Below are 21,342 nucleotides of genomic sequence, written 5' to 3'. Positions count from 1 at the left end.
CCAGACAAGCCATGGCTCCGTTCTGTTTCCTGCTGTGCCCTAGCAGGGCAGTGCCTGCCCCAGTCCCAGCCCACTCCCCCCTTCACCACATAGGCCTTGATCTGTCCCCCATGCCCCTTCCGTCCCCCCTCCCATTCCACCAGAACTGACTTACCAGCTGCACGCAGCTTGAGAGCTGCTGGGCTGTGCTCATTGCCGCCTACGTACTGCACTGTGGTTGCACACATGCACGGGCATTTATCGGCCAAATTATCAGCCACATCAGGCCGATTTCTGGTGCAATCAATTTTCTTTATATTGGTGCCAATTAGATATTGGACTGATATATTGGTGCACCTATCTTAAGCTGTTTGTAACAACTTGATTCCCATTCAGATGTAATTTTTTCAGATATCTTTATGGATCCCTGTAAATTGGTTTTGTTTTTATGATCTTGGTGAAATTGTAGCCACGTGAAAGTTGATAACAACTCTCATTGACTTTTTAATGGAGCTAAGATTTCACTTTCATGTAGTGTTACATACTGTTATGATATAAAATGCGAGAAGTAGTTAGCTGTGTTAATCTGAAGTGCATAAGCTTTCATAGGCAACAGTGGGCTTATGGTGTATGCTGTTGCCTGTGAAAGCTTACACATTTCTGAATGAATTAGGCAGGTCAGCATGGCACCTTTATAGACTTCTGCCAGACATAAAATGTCAACAGGTAGGTGGAGTCAATAACTCAGTATTTGTTTTGGAAGAATTTACAGATAAATCATGCTGGACAGTTAAGGATAAGCAAATGATACCATAATTTTCAGTCTGAAGTCTTTTGTTTTGAATTTTATTATAGTTGCTATAGGATCCCTTGTGGTTTGGAAAGAATGTAGCTCCAAAAGAACACCTTTGATTATGAAGTTAAGAATATCAGACATATTATAAGGTTGATTTGATAGCTTCCAATTTAGCATTATTAAGGATTTTGAGATGCATTTTCAAAATGGCTTAAGCCCACATAAAGAACAGTGGAGAAACCTCTCACTGCTGCCACCCACCCCTTCGGAAACCACGGAGAATTCCCATGTAGAAGCTGCCAGGTACTCGTTGTTTCTGAAAGTCTGGACACTCTCTTTATTTAGATGCTTCAAGGAGAGTTGAAGGTCCTGAACACCCTTTTCCTTTTCTTGTTGGTCAAGAGGTTTCTCTTGCAAGTGAAAGGAACTAGAACTATATTGCCACAGGGTACATAACTGCATCCATTCTAGGGATTTCAGTGTAATTTTATCAAAAACTCATCCTCAGTTGAAATAGTTATAACACAATAAAACTGTGAAGAGAACAGAATCCTGGAATTGTCCATGTGAGAAATGGGCCTAATTCTATTTCACCTAATGGTTCAGTAGCTTCTTGCTGGATGGCTGGCTAAGTTGCATTAATTTTACTCTCTGTTGCTTAGGTTATCCAGTGCTGGCTCCTGCTGCTTATTATGACCAAACAGGTGCTCTTGTCGTGAACGCAGGGGCTCGGAACGGCCTGGGGGCCCCTGTGCGCCTTGTAGCCCCCGCTCCTGTCATCATCAGTTCCTCTGCAGCACAAGCAGGTAAGTCCTACTTGTGTGCACGTGGGTCCCATTCCTCTCATTGGAGAAGGAGATGATCTTGTAAGTGATGTTCATGTGCTCCGCTGGAAGCATACAGGCAGTGATGACACACTTGCCCTCACTGAGATCCATTGGAGGGGTTGTTTTTGAGAACTTTCTCTATGCTCAGTGTGGGCTTAGTTGAAAACGTGTAAATGGCAAAGGGAGTATAGAACAGCATTCTGTGTGTTTTTGCAAGATTTCATTATTAGTAGGGACCTACCTAATTCATGAGGGATTGCCCCCCAATTTCACAGTCCTAAGTGCAGCATCGGTCTCCATTTCCATGGCAGACCATGATGGGCCTCTGGCTGAGGGGGCCCTGGAAGTCCCTCCGCATCCCTCCCTGGCCTTCTGTCAGTCTCCGGGGAGGGGCAGGATTTCTGGGGCCCTTGCTTGTTTTTTAGCCTTTTTTTGTGGTCCTCACCCTTTTGGGGGGGACTGGGCTTTTTCTTGGGGGACCTATCAGATTCACAAAATCACAAGTTTTGTAGGTCCCTAATTAGTGAAATAATTTGCAAAACCTCGTGATGTTACAATTTTAAAATACTTGTGATTATAATCAGCTGTTTGAACATGTCCCAAACTGTTTGAAACTATTGCCTCTGTGATCTGAAATTCTCCACACTTGTTCTCCACAGATCTATCAAAAATGCAGTGTTTATTTTGTTTTTCTTTTAGCTCCAGGAACAAAAACAGTCAGCTTGACACTACAGTCATTAGTGTTGCATGTTTGTGTTTCAGGCACAGCAGGGGAGTTGTATTTATCATAAAATCCATTAGAAACAGTTTCCAACTGTGGACCTATTGACTTAAAATGTTCAGGACTTCGAGGCAGGGACCATCTGTCTGTTCTGTGTTTGTACAGCACCTTGCACACTGGGGTCCTGATACGTGCTCTGGTTGATCTCTAGGTCTTGCTATTATTTCCATTGGTCTTCAGATTTAACAGGAAATTAATTTGGGGGCCAAGTTCAAACTGATAGTTGCCCCACTAAATTAGGGATCAGAAGAAGGTAGCAGTTGATTTTGCAACCTTTCATGCATAACCCTTCACAAATAGAGAGTGGCCTTTAAAAAGGGACACTCAGATACAGTTGTTAGAGATCTGAGGGGTCTCCTTATTCTAGCAGGCTAGTTAATAGCATGGTTACAAGTTTCAAAGTAAATAAAAGGGAACTTGTAGTTTTTAGACTTGCTCAAAATGGATTTTTTTTAAACTGTACGTTTTGTTTTGCTTTGCTACAGCAGTTGCAGCAGCTGCAGCTTCAGCTAACGGTGCAGCTGGTGGTCTGGCAGGAACAACAAATGGACCATTTCGGCCTTTAGGAACTCAACAGCCTCAGCCTCAGCCCCAGCAGCAGCCCACCAACAATCTGGCCTCCAGCTCATTTTATGGCAACAACTCTCTAAGCAGCAATTCCCAGAGCAGCTCACTCTTTTCTCAGGGCTCTGCCCAGGCTGCCAACACTTCACTTGGCTTTGGAAGTAGCAGCTCACTTGGTGCCACACTGGGGTCTGCACTGGGAGGCTTTGGAACAGCAGGTAGGAATTGTGCCACTAGGAGTGGGCGAAAAGGAAATGGTTTTAGACAAAACAAAATGGGTGATTTATATTTTCAGTGATAATGCTACAAGAAGGCACTAGCTTATATAAACTGTTATAACCCTGTTTCAGGATTATACGAAGTAGCCATATTAGGTTAGATGGAAATTACCCCCTAGGCATCTCTTGCCTTGGAGTGTATGCTAGTTTTTTTTTTTCCGTGTAGCCTATAAGAGATACCAGATTAAGAAATACTACCGAACAAACTTGGTATTAGGTTAGCCAGCCTCTTGTGACTGATGGCTAAATTGTAGGGGCTGGTTATACTGAGGGATGCATATACTAGGGTGGATAAAAAGGGTTATTTTTAAATAAATAAAATCAGATTTGCATGTTACTAGGATAAGTTTTATTTACGTAAAATTCACTCATTTTCCTTTCTTTTTAACATCAACCCACTTAATAATTGAGGTCTTAAACATAGGCTTGCCACAATTTTAATATCTTCAAATGATTTCAGATAAATAGCTGGTAGAAGTAACTAGGTAAGCCTCTGCAATTCAAGTTTTCTGAAGTGCTAAATCATGTTTTGACAGCAGTAACCTCTCCTCCACATAGAGAGACAATATTTTCCACTTTAGTTTGTTCTGTTAGTTCAGTTCAGTGACTGTTTATACAAAGCTGAGAAACCAATATGCAATTGTAAAGCAGAAAAGCTTAGCTATGGATAAAAATTGTGAGAGAGGATGTGTACTAAAAATCTTAAAGCGATTGCTCCTAGTTATCATAACCTTCATTTTCCCCCAATACTTTCTGTCAATAAATCCATCTTTTAAATGCAGAACAATTTTAATTCTTAATGTCCAAGTTATTTTTTATAATTAACAAAAAAACAATTTTAAATCTTTGTACATTTTATAAATGAACTCCAGTTTCCATACCAAAAAAGATTTACACAAATAGAATCATGGCAAAGTGGGGCTGGAAGAAGACCTTGGGAAGTCGTCTAGTTTAACCCCTTGCTCAAGGCAGGATCTTCCCAGTCTAAGTTATCCTTAGCTAAGTGTTTGTCTACCCTGTTGTTAAACTTCCAAAGATAGAGGTTTTCACAACCTCTCTGAGTGGTCTTTCCCGATGCTTATCCAACCTCAGAGTGAGAGAGTTTGTCCTAACACCCGATCTAAATTTCTCTTCTTACAACATAAGATTTCCTCGTCCTCTTCTCTGTCCTTGTCCTTTCCTATGTGGCCACAGAGAATATTCTGTCAGCATCCTACCTGTAATCACCCTTGAGATATATAGGATGCATCAAATTCCCCCCCTCAGTCTTCTCTTCTCTGAACTAAATAATCCCAGTTCACCCAACCTTTCCTCTTAAATCATGTTTCTTAGACCTCCTAAATAATTTTGTTGCTCCACATGGGACTCTTTCTGAGTATTTCCTGAAGTGAGAACTGGACATGGGCCTCACCAATGCCAAACAGAATAAAGGTTCACTTTTCTTGATTTGCTAGTGGCACTCATACTAATACAACTTGGTGTGGTATTAGCTTTCTTTGCATCAAGAGCATCACTGATTTGTATTCAGCTCATGGTCCACTGTAATCTATAGGCCCTTTTCTGTATTTCTGTATTTCTGTTCCCGAGACTGTATTTCTGCATTTAATTGTTCTATCCTAAATACAGAATTCTGTACTTGTCTTTACTACATTTCATTCAGTTAATTTTGGATAGCTTTTCCATTTTATCAAGGTGATTCTGAATCCTAATCCTATCCTCAGAAGTGTTCCCCCAGCTTGATGTCAACTGCTAATTTGCAGTGTGCATACTCAGTCCCATCCTCCAAATCGTTAATTAAGATCTTAATACCAGACCCAGGACAGACCCCAAAGGAAGTCTACTTAGGGGTGCACCAGTACAGATTTTGTGGGCTGATACCAATGGCTGATTATTAATAAGCTATATCAGCCAATACTGACGTGCAGCCTGGCAGCTTGGAGAGCAGAGTCTGGCTGGTAAGTCTGTTGGGGGAAAGGAGATTGGGGGAGGGAGATTGAGGCCCCCGTGGTGAGGGAGGGAGTGAGCAGGGCAGGGACAGGTGGTGCCCAGCCAGGTCTGTGCACAGGGCGAAAGCAGGTCTCTGCTGTGGGGTGGGCTTGGGGGTGGTGCTTAGCTCTTTCCAACAGGGAGGTTGGGCCAGGGCTGCACTGGGAGTGGGGGCTAGGGCAAATTCTGAGGTGGCTGTAGCCCACCCCATAGCGCCTCCTCCCAGCGCTGCCGTTGCCCATCCTGAGCGCAGTCCCGGCCCAACCTCCCCAGCCAGGAAGAGCCTGGCACTGCCCTGGCCCCAGTCCACAGCAGCAGCCCACCTCTGTTCTGCGCACAGGTCTGGAGGACGTATGCCCTGCATGTCTCCCCCAGCGGTGCAGGCAGCAGCAGGAGCCATGCCCCTGGACAAGCCAATCGCAGCTCCATCCTGCGTCCCGCCCCGCCCCACCCCACCCAAGCTGGGCAGCCCCTGCCCCAGCCCCACTTGCTCCTTCATCATGGGGACCTTGATCTGCCCCCCTCCCCCATGCCCCTTCCTTCCCCACCCAGACTTACCAGCCAGACACTTCTCCAGGCTGCCAGGCTGGCCGTGTGCGTACTGTGGCTTTGTGCGTGCATGTGGCCTTATCAGTGACATTATCAGCCACGTAAGTCAAGAAAAGCCAATTACCAGTAATGCCAATTTTCCTTTTATTGCTGCCGGTATGATATAGACTGAAGTATCAGTTGAGGTTGTGGGTGTTTTTGGCACTCTTTGCAAAAATGTTGCTGCCCCCTGCTCTAGAACACTTCCTAAGGTCATAAATTTAAAAAATAAACAATTATGTACTAAAAATGCATCGTTTTGCTATTTTCGGACAATGAAATGTGAAAATTTAAGACTCCTAATGTATATAGATTAAAATATCAGGAAGTATCAATGGTTGTCCAGTGAAAACCAGTCTTGCTTGAAGAAAATGAATAAAAAGTACAAAGGCAAAACAGTGTTAAAAATATGGATGATTTGAATCAGGGTTGTTCCTTTGCTGTTTTAAATCAACCAATTTTAATTATAATTTAAGTCAGTGCTTTATGGCTGATGCATGCTTCCCACTAAATTATGGTAAAAGCAGTCTTGAGCCATGCACACAGGTTGGCATAGCCAGTAGTGGATATGCTGATACATTTTTGTCTTTATTACCCATATCACCAACACACCTATTATCTTAAACAACTTGTATACTTTTTTTTTCTTTTCTCTATTTTAGTTGCAAACTCTAACACTGGTAGTGGCTCCCGCCGAGACTCGCTCACAGGGAGCAGTGATCTGTACAAGAGGACATCTAGCAGTTTGACACCTATTGGACACAGTTTTTACAATGGCCTTGGCTTTTCCTCTTCTCCTGGACCTGTTGGCATGCCTCTTCCCAGTCAAGGACCTGGCCATTCTCAGACTCCTCCACCTTCCTTATCCTCACATGGATCTTCTTCAAGTTTAAACCTGGGTAAGAGGCATTATGCTGTTGACAGATCATTGAAATGATTGCATCAGTGGGTTCTGGGTTTACTTTCCCTCCTTGAAAATTAAGCAACTTTGTCAGCTGTTGGCAACACTTTTAGGTTGCAGGCCAGAGCGACCCAGTTCAGGTCAGAGGCAGGTGGGTGGCTGCGCATGAAGATTCAGCCACCACTTTTCCTTGTGGCAGCCCTGGGATTGCACCTACAGCCAGTATTTACTGTGGCAGAAAGAGAGAGAACCTGCTGCTGAAACCTTTCTGTTGCTGAAGCCCCATATCTGCAAGTCAGATAAAATGGCTCTATGGACCATACCCATTCCCTGGGCCACTGGTTGACAACTGCTGAACTTTATCATTTTTAGGGCTAGGTGTATTCTGGGACACTGTTCAAACATGATACTTTTGTGGCAGGCTTTCAGTTTCGGAGAGCCAAGTTGGATAACACACTGAAATGAGAACTAGGACATCTGGATTGTATTACTAGCCCTGCCAATGATTTTTATAAGAAAAATGGCAGATTAGCATGCACCTCCATTCTCTAAAAATGTGTAGTGGTATCTGGAGCACCATTTTAACTTTCTGTTATGGTTTGTATAGCTGTGCAATCCAGTGATTTCACATTGATGTGGCCTAATGTAAGCAAAATGATGATGGGCTCTTAATTTAGTATACTGCTTTATGACATCCCTGACCATGGAAGACTTTAACTCATATTAACTCTGTAAGAAATGACTAGTGTTTTAATTGGTGCCAAGAAAAAAAATGAGATAAGAGGTTCGGTATTTTATTCAGGCTTTTGCTTGGTTCTGACTCTTTCTTGAACATATGTCCAGATCATCTAGTCCCTATAATATTTAGAAGAAATCATTGTATGCAGGTGTATTTTACCTAGATTTTAATAGCATACTTAACTGTATTGTATCTAGAGGACTTTACCTCAGTTGCTGGGGGCTGCAGGGGGGTGGTCAGGAAGGCCAAGGCGGAGATGGAACTGGAACTAGCTTCCTGGATCAAGGACAACAAGAAGTCCTTTTTTAAATACATAGGGGGCAAAAAGAAAGTACCGGGTAACATGGGGCCCCTTCAAGACATGCTAGGAAATCTGGTTGTTGCACCAGATGACAAAGCTAACTTATTTAACGACTTCTTTGCCTCCGTTATCCTGAGCAGGGACCGATCAGCCCCCCCCTCAGGGGAGGTATTTAAATCAGCAGGTCCGGACAAACTCCACCCCAGAATGCTGAGGGAATTAGCAGAGGTCATTGCGGGACCCCCGGCACGGCTTTATGAGCGCTCATGGTGCTCTGGTGTGGTTCCAGAGGACTGGAAGAGGGTCAATGTGGTTCCCATTTCCAAAAAGGGGAGGAAGGAGGACCCAGGAAACTAGAGGCCAGTTACTTACCTTGATCCTGGGTAAGCTTTTTGAGAGAATTATCCTGGTGCATGTCCATGAGGGGCCAGCAGGGGAGGTTATGCTGAGGGGCAACCAACACAGATTCATTAGAGGCAGGTCCTGTCAGACCAACCTGGTGGCCTTCTACAACCAGGTCACCAAATCCTTAGATGCAAGGGTAGTAGTAGACATAGTCTTTCTGGACTTTAGGAAGGCCTTTGACACTGTCTCTCACCCCGTTCTCATTAAACAACTAGGAGACTGAGGCATCGACCCTTACACAGTCAAGCGGGTCACCAACTGGCTGCAGGGCTGCACGCAGAGAGTGGTGGTGGATGGGTCATTTTCAACCTGGAGGAATGTGGGCAGTGGGGTCCCCCAGGGCTCGGTCCTCGTGCCCACACTGCTCAACATCTTCACCAGGGACTTGGATGAGGGGGTAAAAAGCACCTGTTCAAATTCGTAGACGACACTAAGATGTGGGGGGAAGTGGACACGCTAGAAGGGAGAAATAGGCTGCAGTCGGACCTAGACAGGTTACAGGGGTGAACGGACGAGAACAGGATGGGTTTCAACACTGAGAAATGCAAGGTGCTGCACCTGGGGAGGAAGAACCAGCACCACACCTACAGGCTGGGGAACTCCCTTCTTGTCAGTGCAGAGGCAGAAAAGGATCTTGGAGTCGTCATTGATGCCAAGATGAACATGGGCCGACAGTGTGGGGCTGCAGTTAGGAAGGCCAGCCGTACCTTATCATGCATTCACGGATGCATCTCAAGCAGGTCCAAGGAGGTGATCCTTTCCCTCTATGCAGCACTGGTCAGGCCGCAGTTGGAGTACTGCGTCCAGTTCTGGGCGCCACACTTCAGGAGGGATGTGGACAGCATGGAGAGGGTCCAGAGGAGGGCCACTCGCATGATCAAGGGGCAGCAGGGCAGGCCCTAGAACCTGTTCAGCCTCCACAAGAGATGGCTATGGGGGGGATCTAGTGGCCTGTTACAGATTAGTCAGAGGGGACCAGCAGGCATTGGAGGAGTCCCTGTTCCTTTGAGCACTACCGGAGTGACTAGAAATAATGGTCACAAGCTGGCAGAGGGTAGATTCAGGTTAGATATCAGGAGGTGCGACTTCACGGTCAGGGTGGCTAGATCTGGAACCAACTTCCAAGTGAAGTGGTGCTGGCTCCTACCCTGGGAGTCTTTAAGAGGAGGCTAAACGGACACCTTTCTGGGGTCGTTTGACCCCAGTACTCTTTCCTGCCATGGCAGGGGGTCGGACTTGATGATCTGCTCAGGTCCCTTCTGACCCTACCAACTATGAAACTATAAAGCTATGTGCACAGAGGGGTGGTTATATAGTAACTGAAGGTGAGGTCTGAGTTTTCATGTTAGAGGTGCTTATATAACATTTTTTTGTTGTTGGGGGGGTTGAATACATTTGAACAGACTTTAAGCTTTATCTTTTATATATTTGTAAATTACTTATCAAACGGACAGCTAATGCTGAGCAGTAAATCAATGTGGAACATTAGATTAAGAGCTGAATCGGAGTCAGTCTGGCACAAGGGCAAGTTTGTTGGTCTCTTACCAAACAAGCAAAAGGGAGCATTTCCCATCCAGTAAATTTAAGAAATAGAAAGGGTCAGTCAGTCCAAAAAGTAACAGTAGAAAGAGAGAAGGGACACCAGAAACAGTCAAGGGTAAGCTTACATGCATTAAAGGACCTGTTACCATATTTATAAAAGTAACTAGCAGTGGACTACAATGGATCACTTGTAGAAGAGCATCCCTGCTCCATTGCTGAAGTTCTGCCCCCAGACAAGTGCTCAATAGCCAGTTTTTTTTTCTGCCCTGCAGTTATCCAGAATGAGAGAGAGTCTGGTATAAAATGGGCTTGTCCATTTGTCTTAAACTTTGTGAAAGACGACTTAGATTTTTTTTAGCTCAGTTTGATTTATATTTTTTTAGCTCAGTTTGATTTATAATGCAAGCTCCAGTCAGGCAGTTGAAATTTTAAATAAGATTTTTCCACACGTTTCTTTAGGGAGTACAGAATGGGATATAGGGATTTGCAACATGCCTTGAGTGGAAGCTCTCACCATGTTTATTGATCAGTAGTTCACTTTGGCTTTGGGGATGAAACAAGTTTGAATAATCTGTTGCCACCGAATACATCATCGTTGTTTAGGGTCAGCTGGAGACTGGCTCCCTTCTCTACTCTGGTGTTTGATATCAAAACTTTTCTGATGGGGATAGCAACGAATTTTAAAATCTAGTATTAAGGATACATGAGTCAGTTACTGGGGATTAGCAAACCACATCTGTTCCCAGAGGGAAATTGGAGAAGCCAAGTGTAGAACAATGCTGGCTTGAGGTACTCATGAGTTACCATATTTACCCAAATCCAAGCTGGCTTTGAATTTAAGATGACCTTAGAATCTATTCTGTGGTGACCAAAGATAACTTTATTAGATTCTAATAATTAGATTCTAAATGTGGAAAATTATAGATATGTTACAATTTTTCCATGCCTCTCCCCTGCTGTGCCCCCAAACTGCCGCTCCCAGGCAGCTACCCCACTCCAGTCCCCAGTGCCATGCAGCTCACACAGGCTGCCCCCAGCTGGGGACCAGCAGCTGAGAGCAACAAAGCCGTGGTGGGGTGTGGCAGTAGTGTCTTTTGTCTGGCGCACAGCACAGCTGGAGCCCGTGGTACAAACAGGCCCCGGGTTGTGACACAGCTCAGGTGAGCCCCCCAGGAAGAGAGTGGCACCGCCCCAGCCTGTTGTGGCCCGGTGTGCAGATCCAGGGGCATGCACCCCCGTGCCCCCCTGGGCTGCGTTCCCCACCTCCCCATTCCTTGTCTGTGCAGGGCCCAAGTCCTGGGCGAGCCACCTGAGCTCCAACCCTCACCTGGCCTGCCTGGCTGGGGCCCCATTCCTCTGGTGGCATGGGGCGCAGAGGGGGAATCGTCCCACTTGCCTGACTGGGCACAGGGGCAGGGGGCACACCTCAGCCCAGCCACATATGCCCTACCAGTTGTACATCCTGCCACTCCCAATCACGGAGCCTGTGACAGTCGATTTCAGTCTGGGGAAGCTCGGCCCTCAGACTGAGATCAGCTGTCAGGGGCTCTCTGATCGACTGGTAGATTGCAGTCCACCGGTTGGTGACCACTGCTTTAAAGTATCTGATTTTCTGTCAAAGCTATGATGATGTGTATTCATCAAGCTGTTTCTTTCTGGAATTGTAAAGTCATCTTATAGTTATCCAGGCAATAAAAAGTACTGTGAACTAGAAGCATGCAGAAAACTAGAACTCTTGGTTCCAAAATGATACCTTTTATTAGACCAACTGGGAAATCACAAGAAAATTGTCCTTTTCTGGAAGCTTTCAGGATCAAAGTCCCTTTGTCAGGCTCTGGGAAAAGTATTGATGGTACAAGATGATAAACGTCACCATAGGTAGGAAATAAACTTTTTTTTTAATTTTTAAACAATAAACGTTTTTTGTATGTCGTCTTGTCTCAGACCAACACAGCTACCAAGTACACCCCTGTGAACTATAGGTAAACTCTTACTTTAAAAGGCAAGAATGAGGGCTAAAAGAGGGAGTTCCTGGATGGGAACAGGGATAATTAAAATTAGGTAAGAATACCATCTCTTAAAAATACACTGTTGAATTAAGCAAGGTACAGTTATTGTCACCCAGCCTCCATGCACTTTGTTTTCTGTGTACAGTCTTACTGCATTATTGTTCTTCCTGTTGCTTCTGAATTTGCGCAAAATAATTAATGTAAGAGCCTCATATTTGCATTGAAAAGCCTCTGCATTTTGCAGAGGAGAAACAGCTGTCAAATATCGGAAGTTGACACCTCATGGCTCTGGGTGGGTGGAAACCTTGCATTTTAAGGGCATGTATAACATAACAGGGGCCGTAATGTGCAAATGTAATACATGGTAATCTCTTTGTAGGCCTGTAAAGAATTCTTAGTTGAAAAAAAAAAACCCCATGTACCTTTATTGGTTGGATCAGGGCTGTCCGGCCTGTGGCCTTTGAGCAGCTAACCTGCTACTGTGGGCCCCAACAGCCACCTCCTACACTACTTTTGGCAGAGGAGAGCCTGGAGGCCTATGCACTCCTGGTGCAACCCACATGATTGGGGTGGAGGAGGGAGTAGTGAGTCATGTGCCATTTATGCAGCCTGTACAGCAGGGAGGAACCTGGGGGACCGTTCCCACAGAGTGCAGCCCATGTCCGTGCCAGAGTTAGGCAGCTCTGGATTAGGTTTTAATGCTGTCTATTCTTCTGTGACTAGTGACATACTTCAGGGCTCTGTAGTAGATAGAACAATATAGCCTTTCTCCTGTGTGATCTGCAGCTGAGATGGAGTCCCTAGTGGGTATTCCTGCCCATCATCACAACTTGAGAGGCTGGCTGAAGACTCCATTTTTTTTGCTTTTTAAATAGGATCCTGGTATCCTCTAGTGGACAGTTGCTGCATATTGCCCCTCCTCTCAAGGTCATTGTATTCAAGAGCAGCATTTATTCTGTGTTCAGTTGCTCAGGGCTGTGTTTTCATAATTCCTCTTCCTTCTCTTTCTTCTGAGAAGTAGCTTGGATTATAGCAGTTCTTCTGTTGCAGAGCAGCCTGAGATCCTGGAAGTGAAACAGGTTCCCAAGCATTACTTCCAGAAGCAGCTTGAGCAGCCTGACTGCAGACCCCCTTGCCCTCCCTTCTCCTGAGGATCTTGACTCTCATTCCTGTCTAGATGGCTTCTTTGAATACAGTGGTTCCATCTGATTAATATCCACCCTACCATGTCCCAGACGGCACTGAAAAACAGTTCAGCAAAAACGATGGTGCCCCAGCTGGTTAAACTTGTTCTGTGTTTGGGATTAGTATCTTCTGCGTCAGATCTCACCTACCATCCCAATGAAAGGGCAAGGAACCCACCTTTCTTGTACTACTCATTCATAAATTCTTCCTTGACTGTGCCAGATCTTTTTAACAAGTTTTCTCTTTCTTACTCAATCCCCACATTGACCAAGCCTAAGCCATACCACCTTCCGTATTCTATGATGAGTATTGCGTTCTTGAACCATTGTGATATCGGTCCACTTTGGTTGATGCATTCTGTTCTGATTTACTATAATTTGTGGCATGGGGCACTGAATGAAAACGTCATCTGCGGAGACAGTCTAGAAGAAGCCCCAGTGGATGGCACTGAACTGCTCCCAAGGATTTAGAATACAGCCAAGATAATACTGCATTATGCTTGTTCTAGGAACTCAGGATCTCTCTTAATGGGGGTTTTTCAGCTCCACTTGACAATGCTTTCAAACTTAGTGCAACAGAAAAATACTTGATCAATAGCAGGCCACATCACGGCTTCCTGCAGCAGCAGTTTTGACGATGAAACCTTGAACTACCAGTGCTGCTCCAGCCTAGAGAGGAGGTTGAGAAACTTGGTGACATCTAGTCTGCTGCTGCTGATAAATGGACCCCAGAAAAAACTCATTGGATACCCCAAGATGTTCTCATAATCCCATTTGCCCTATTTTAAACTGATAAAATCCATCATCACAGTTGCTTCTATTCAGAAACAAGATGGCAAAGCTGTAGTGTCTCCTACCCTGTGCTCCCTTTTCTCCCTTCTGCCCTACAAGTAAAGGTTTATAATATGCGTTTTTAGATTTTTGGTATTCAACAAGATGCAGGGTTTTTAGTATGTCCTTGGTTTGTCCTTCCTCAAAGGAAAAATCAGGTTTTTGAATAAAAACATCATCTATATACCGTCTTTATACCAAATTAGCCACAGGAGACTTAGTCTGAGTGTTATACAAAAAAGCAGATGTTTGTAAGTAGAATCAGGAAGAGCTGCTGTAACTCATATTCGTGGGTCAGCCCTGGGTCTTTTTGCAGCTGAGACACTAACTGATTCAGCGAGGCATTAGCTTTCCTAGGTGATGGCTAGTTTGTCAGGTGCTAGAATGGACTATCAAGGCAGGGATTCTAAAAAGAATGAAATCTAAATAAAAAGGATTTAGGGGGAGGGGACACCGCTGAGAGAGGGGAAGGAGTGGGTTGAATAAGTGAGTACCAATTTAAATAAGACAGTTAACTCTTATGTTCCTCAGTGTGTTATAAAAGCTAATCCAGGTAATGGCATAAGATCTATAGTCTTTGAGTCCATACACTGCACAATCCAGCCTGCGTATGATTTTATATTCTAAAGTTTCACGTTCAAATCCGTTGTTAAAGTTTTGTTGTTTAAGAACAGCTACTTTGAAACACCACGTGAGTCTGCAGTGTGATGTATCTAGACACAAGGCAACGTTTTGTGCTGCATCAACAGGAGCATTAGGTGTAAGTAGGCTTGGCAGGATTTGATTTTTATTGGTAAAAGTTGATAAACATAGATTTTGCCTCACACTCTGAGACTGACAAAAAAAATATTTCCATCATTAATAACTTAAACTTATAGAAAAGGGGACATAAGAAAAATGATGGCTGATAGAGTGTGTGACGACAGAGAGAGCAATCCTACAGAACCATGCTGATCATAGTTTGGACTGCAACTCCCAGAAACCCCAGGGGATTGGGAATAGAGGAAGAAGAAGTGACAAAACGGACAAGGTCACTGCAGGCGAGTGGAGCTGGGACTAATGGTAGCTCTGCTGCTCAACTGGTGGCAGTCCTAGACTAGTTACTTTTTATTCATTTATGGATATTTACTTTTTCTATTTTAACATAATTGTATAACACTTTTAACAGTATACTGTCATTAATAAACTGTCTGTCCCCATACCCTTCATTTCACGCAGTCCTGAAAATTTAAATGAATAAAAATTGAAGTAGATGCTTAAAAATAAACATCAGTATTATCCATCAAAATTATTAAAACATAAAAATCAAATTCTCCCAAGCCTTGATGTAAGACATGGGTGGAGATTCAGCACTGGTTAGGCCTAATTAGAGTATTGTTTACCGTTTGGGTAGACCTCAGCAATGCCTTTTCCCACTATCCTTTGTGGATTCCCTTGTATTTATAACCTCTGTCCTCTATGAGTCCATTTACAGCATCTAATAAAGTAGGGTCCTAGAAAGCTTATGCTTCTCAGCTACTTAGTCTCTGCCTGACTTCAGAGTAACAAGGCTACCCTTATCTTGTGTAGCTGCCATTCAGGCCGTTGGCACCAAACTGTTACAGAGGCAGTGGTGATTCTGATTTCCCAGTGTTCTTCAAGAAGTGTAAATACACTGTTCCTTAGACCTTCTCTTCCTAAGATCCTATTGCAGAAGTAGGAACAAATAATACACTACTGGCTAATGTCTTATCTGGCCGTAAGTTGTTTTCATTATGAAGTGGAAGGCGATCTCAAGTTCGGTACAGGATGTAATGCATTTGAATGCCCCTTTCAGGGTCACGCTATACTTAACACATCCTGAAGACAAGTTGCAGAAATTCAGTTGTTGATATCTCCTGCCCTCTCCATCCCTTTAGCATATGCTTCTTGCAGTGAACTGAAATTATGGGAGCTTGTACAGACTGCTAGAGCCCTCCTTAATCCTTCTAAGAAACTGGGATGTCTAGGGTGATACCAGGAAAAAAAGGTTGTGGTTTCCCGGCTCAGTATGAACAAAGGCACAGTAATAGTCTCTTACACATTTTTTTTGAGAAATAGATGTCAGACATTCCTGTTGCGCATGATGAAGACAAATGATGGCCTCATGGAGAATGACCACCAACTCAGGAATTGATCTTGGATACAGCCAACAATAATTTTCCTGCCATTGAGTCAGTTCTTAGGTTCTTGATCAAATGTGAACCGTGTTCCTAGAAAATAACACTGGTTGGAAAGCCCAAAAGAAGCTGACCAGGCAAGTAAATTGTTCCCAAAGGAGTGGGAATTCAGCTAGCCCATTTTTAATATCTTGACTTGCATGTGGCATTTTGTGTGAGGGATCTGCTTCATAATGTTCTTGGGAAAGTAAAAATTGCTCTATCCATTTTTGTTCCAAGCCCTGGCATTTCGAGCCTGGGGAAAAAATTATTCTCCCTGTGGGGAGGCTTTCAGATGTGTGCCTCACAGTCTTGTTTTCTTCTCAACAATACTATACTTTGAGTTTTTTTCCAGGCACTGTGCTCCTTACACCTATGTGCTGGATGTACAGATCCCTTTGATAGGAATTTCTTTCTCTGCTGCTTAGGTAGAATGCTGTTCAAGTGAGTAATTTTCAGGAGCTGTCCAGGAGAGGGAGCCTTTATAATGGGTGAAAGTGCTCTTAAGGTGACTGAAGCTGAGAGAGGTGATGAGGCCACTGTGAGAAATATACAGAAGTAGTGTTTTATTTCCCATTAAAACTTGCATGCTTCTAAATATACGATGATATTCCCTACTGCCACACTTGGTTACCATCTGAAATGTCATTTTGGCACAGGGGGAAAACCTTTAGGATATTTCTGAAAAGCAAAAAATATCTTTATTGTTGCTCATCTAAGCCGTTCCCAGTGAGACATGCATTTAAAGCGATGGAGAAGAGTCAAACATCATTTTGAATATGATTGTATCAGTTTCTCTTTCTAGTAAGACCCAAGAGTGCCATAAGTGAAATGAATTTGAAAAAAAAATAGTTCATTTCCTTTGTACACTTCGCAGCACTTTTTAATTTAATCAGCTTGTTTGTCTTTCACATAGCAAAGGGAGAGAGAAAACCAGTAGAAAAGCAGGAAAACATAATGTAAAACCTCAGAAGGTAGTGGGGTAGCTCAACCAATGGAACTGACAGCCAGATTTAGATGCCTTTTCACAGGGCCAGAACCAAAATGTCATGCAAGTTCTGCTCTCTGTTGAAATCTGTAAATCGTTCTGCCTCAGTGTGGCCATCCGAAGTCAAAGAGCTAGGTTTAAACGCAGTCCTGGACAAACTTTTCTGAGACAGTTTGATCAGTTTGTCATCTTACGCTGTTGAAGCCAAACCACATCTGGAACACAAATGGCACCGAAATAAATCTTGCGTGCAGTTCCCATATCTGTCTGTTGGCCATCACTCGGGTATGCAGCGTTAGCTTTTTGAAACGTGCTTTACTTCTGTGATCCCCAGGAGGCCTAACAAATGGGAGCGGCCGTTACATCTCCGCTGCTCCTGGAGCTGAAGCCAAGTACCGCAGTGCAAGCAGTGCCTCCAGCCTCTTCAGCCCCAGCAGCACGCTGTTCCCTTCATCTCGTTTGCGCTATGGGATGTCTGATGTCATGCCCTCTGGCCGAAGCAGGCTGCTTGAAGACTTCCGCAATAACCGGTACCCTAATTTACAGCTGAGAGAAATTGCGGGGCACATCATGGAGTTCTCCCAAGATCAACATGGATCCAGGTAGGGCTAGAAACAATGTACAGTGGGAAACTTTGGGGGCTGTCATTTCTTGATTAGCTTGGTTTGCAGTTAGCATTAGAGCTGAAACAGAAGCGGTGCAGAGATACAGTAACTGAAATCAAACTGCATTTTGCTCTGTTTTGATGGCTTTTGTAGACCTTTTGCCATCATTGCTTTTTCCAGATTTTTTCCTGAAAATTGGAGCTTTTTATTTTCATAATTACTTCAGTAGTCCTGCTGGCATTGATTAACCCTTCTAGTTGTCAAAGGGCTCCCTGTACCAGGATGTACTTTGCATGAAGTGGGGAGGGCACATTGAGTCAGTATACTACCATATTTTCTTGCATACAGCATGTACTTCCCTCCCTCCCAAATCAGCTTTCCCTCTTCTGCCCCTTCCCTCCTCAAAAAATTGGGGTGCATGCATTAATCAGGGAAGCTGTCGTCTTTGCTGGAAAAGCAGCAGACCTGGAGATGCTGTGTGTGGCATGCAGCTCTAAGATGGCTGCCACTTGTCTAGTTTGGCAAATTTAGGAGGTTGGAGTCCTGGTGAGCTGCTAGTGTACTATCTTGATGAGACTTGTGATGCTGAAACAGCACTTTATTTACAGGAACTTACGGTAAGGAACTAACATGCTAGTGTCCTTGCAAGGGTGTGGAGCTTAACCTTGTGTGACATTAGGGTAAGACTTCCTGGAAGCAGGGTATCCAGGAAGTGTGGCATCCTCTGCCACATCAGGATGTTCCTGCTGCCTCGCCCAGACTGGATGCCACACTTCCTAGATGCTCTGTATTCCCAAGAGGACTTACACTCATGCAGTTAGCCATAAAGCTGGAAAAATCATTTTATGTCTATATTCTCCCTTCCAAAAACAAGGTATGTTTTATGGGGGAGGAGATGAGTGTTGTATGTGAGAAAAAATTGTTTTTATGTTTGGTTGGTGTCTGTGAGAACATAAGGTATTTATGCTTTGTTGAACCATCACCTGGAGTCTCTGAAGGACGTTCGTATATGACTAGTTTTAAGTAGGAAAACAACTTATGGGGCCGCTAAATGAGTTTTTGGTAACGTGTACTTTGCAATAATATATGACAGTGACCTTTTAAATTATGACATATCAATCTCATTCCTTAGGTTTATTCAGCTGAAATTGGAGCGTGCTACCCCAGCAGAACGTCAGCTTGTGTTCACTGAAATCCTCCAGGCAGCTTACCAGTTGATGGTCGATGTGTTCGGAAATTATGTCATCCAGAAGTTTTTTGAAGTGAGTTTTTTGTTCCCTTCTTTGCTGGTCCCTTTGAGCGGCTAAATCTAAGGTATTGAAAGGCTTCTGGGAGAACACTGTAAAAACCCTGCCACTAGAATAAAGGGGAAGAGATCTCCCAGTATTGACAGTGTCACTTGTCTGAATGCGGCTAAATCACCTCTGCTGGTGTGACTCAGACCTGATGCTTTTCAGAACTCCTCTAAAGAGCATATTTTTGCCTTTGGGAAACACCAGATGTCAAATTAAGAAAAAATTCTCCCATGAGACAGTACCTAGAAGCTTCTACCAGTCTTTCACTTTCCTCTGTTTCCAAGGGCATATGATGTCGCTATTGTGAATTGTTGATACACTCAGCATATTTTGTACAGAGTATAGCCCTCTCTAGAGAACTGCATCTTAACAAAAATATGGGATTACATACTTCTGGGTTCTAGTTAGGAAGGAGCCCTTTTTTTTCATAGGGACCTAAGAATGAGGTGCCCAGCTTTCCTTTAATCAGAGTTTGTGCACTGAATTATCCATGGCTGCTTTGAAAATACTGTTTTTTGGCAATGGCCCATTTCCTCACCTTCTTTTTGAGACCTGGGTGTTATCACCAGCTCAGGGGAAGAGTTATAGCAAGCTGCTATATTGGCAACACATCACTCAGTTAATCTGCAAGTCATGTTTTTATTTAATTCTACTGCTGATTTTAGTGGCTCTTCAGGAATCAAAGCTAGGTAAATCATCCCAGTTCTTCCCGGAAACAGTCCACTCCTCCTCCATCATTCATAGTTGCAGTCAGAGCATGGACTGCATGGTCTTTCCAGTGACTACTTCAGTGTCACTCTGACATATGTACTGGCTGATTAACATAGTGTGGTATATTTAGCACCTTCCTCACTTCTTTTAAAAATAGAGTAGATTTGCACATTATAGACTGATTAAATCAGAAGTGCATAGCATACACTTCTGTAAGTAGTGCACCTATTTCATCAGACCCTTCACAGCATCTGATGAAGTACGTCTGCTGCTTCTGGAAAATTATGCATCTCTGATTTAGTTAGTTTGTAACAGGGTTAAAGTCATCTGGCCCCGCAGGCTGGGTAAGGAGCATGGGGTATGTCCACAGGGCTGGATTGGGACCATGGAGCAGCCCTATGCACCAGAGCCCGTGCACCTGCAACTCACGTAGTGCGCACTTTGGACCAGTCCTGTTCACTGTGCTGTGTGCAGTGCCTGTGGCATTGAGTCTGGCACTGGGACCAGCCACACATGCTGCATATGGCATGTGGCCAGGGCCACGACATGCCACATGCGGTATGTGATATCAGTCCAAGACATGGGGCTCCATGGGCCATATTTTTGACACCCATGCTCTATGAGGTGCAATCTACCCTGTCTTCTGCCTGAATTCAGACTGATATGACTAATGACTTCTTTCTTCTTTGGGAAATGTTAGAAGTTGGCTGACAAACCAACATATTTTCATTGTCTTGATGCGTCTCTGGAGAACATGAAGATTTTGAAAGAGGCTTAGCACACTGATACTGGCATTGGAATATTAGGCTAGATATGCAATTATTTCAGTGCGTTTCCCTCTGTTCCCGAGCACAGCATATCTTCACTCTGAACTTTTTGGACAGGGTGGGATACAAATCTAATAAATAAAAATATAAGGGTTTTGTGCATGTGATAGTTATTATTTCTACACTTCTTTCTAGTTTGGCAGCTTGGAACAGAAGTTAGCATTGGCAGAACGCATCCGTGGGCATGTTCTTTCCCTGGCTTTGCAGATGTATGGCTGTAGGGTTATCCAGAAGGCTCTTGAGTTTATCCCCCCAGACCAGCAGGTAATTGTAAGTTTCAATTTTAACTTTCTTCTTGATGTTGAGTGTTTCTTGGTGATTGAGTCATTTTGTACACTTTTTGACCTGTGTTTTTGTCTGTCAGTGATCTTCCTTTTGGGCTGGTTTGTGGCATACCTGTTTGTTTCTTGTGCATGACACACACATGATATAGTTATTCGGTAAATCCACCGTGGATAGGAAGCATCATATTGTGCCATCTCACATTTAAAAGCTTTAACAGAGAATCAATCTCCAGCGTTTCCTCCAATCATATTGTAGTGTTGGTAGCTGAGGGTGTGGAAGGCAGTAGGGAATCTCTTGTTTCAAGGAATTTGAAAATGTTTTCCAACCAGTTCACAAGTTTTCACCTTCAGCATTCAGTAGGATCTTTTTGCATTAGAAAGTCAGAGTTGCTTTCTAGCTTCACTTGACATATGAAAGATTCCTTGTTCCTTTCAAATTTTTAGTCAGTCAGCCCAACTAGTGGATACATATGGGACATCCTAAATTCTCCTAGAAGATTGTTAGTAAAGTTACTTCTTCTCTTCTCTAGGATTTAATTAATGATGCATTTAAATAAGAAAAGTGGTATGTGAAACAGGTTTCCCAAGGAATAGCAAGTGAAGAACCTCAATTTAGGTCATTAGTCACTTGAGCTTTTAATAAAGAAAGTATCCCTTCAGGTTAAGACAAAGCTGTTGCCTTTGCCTAGGTAGTTGTGTTTCCAGGAAAGGGGGTTTGGTGGCCCAGACAATATTGCTGTCACT

General features: G+C 43.8%; 1 protein-coding gene across 6 annotated transcripts in view; it reads left to right on the top strand.

Annotated features, from left to right (window-relative positions):
* PUM1 (pumilio RNA binding family member 1) overlaps positions 1-21,342 on the top strand; it is a 131,454-nt gene that overhangs the window by 95,862 nt on the left and 14,250 nt on the right. For 4 of the 6 annotated variants that reach the window (XM_090058669.1, XM_090058672.1, XM_090058671.1 and 1 more), the window contains exons 12-17: positions 1,438-1,581; positions 2,869-3,165; positions 6,462-6,698; positions 17,211-17,478; positions 18,614-18,743; positions 20,450-20,584. In XM_090058669.1, the coding sequence (XP_089914795.1) occupies positions 1,438-1,581; positions 2,869-3,165; positions 6,462-6,698; positions 17,211-17,478; positions 18,614-18,743; positions 20,450-20,584 (1,211 nt within the window). The remainder of the gene's footprint in view (positions 1-1,437; positions 1,582-2,868; positions 3,166-6,461; positions 6,699-17,210; positions 17,479-18,613; positions 18,744-20,449; positions 20,585-21,342) is intronic. The other 2 variants (XM_090058673.1, XM_090058670.1) reach the window with 1 other exon arrangement.

This window comes from Crocodylus siamensis, chromosome 7, assembly GCF_052110815.1.
Source record: "Crocodylus siamensis isolate JL-2025a chromosome 7, ASM5211081v1, whole genome shotgun sequence".
NCBI lineage: Eukaryota > Metazoa > Chordata > Crocodylia > Crocodylidae > Crocodylus > Crocodylus siamensis.
This window is presented reverse-complemented; position numbering and strand designations above follow the sequence as displayed.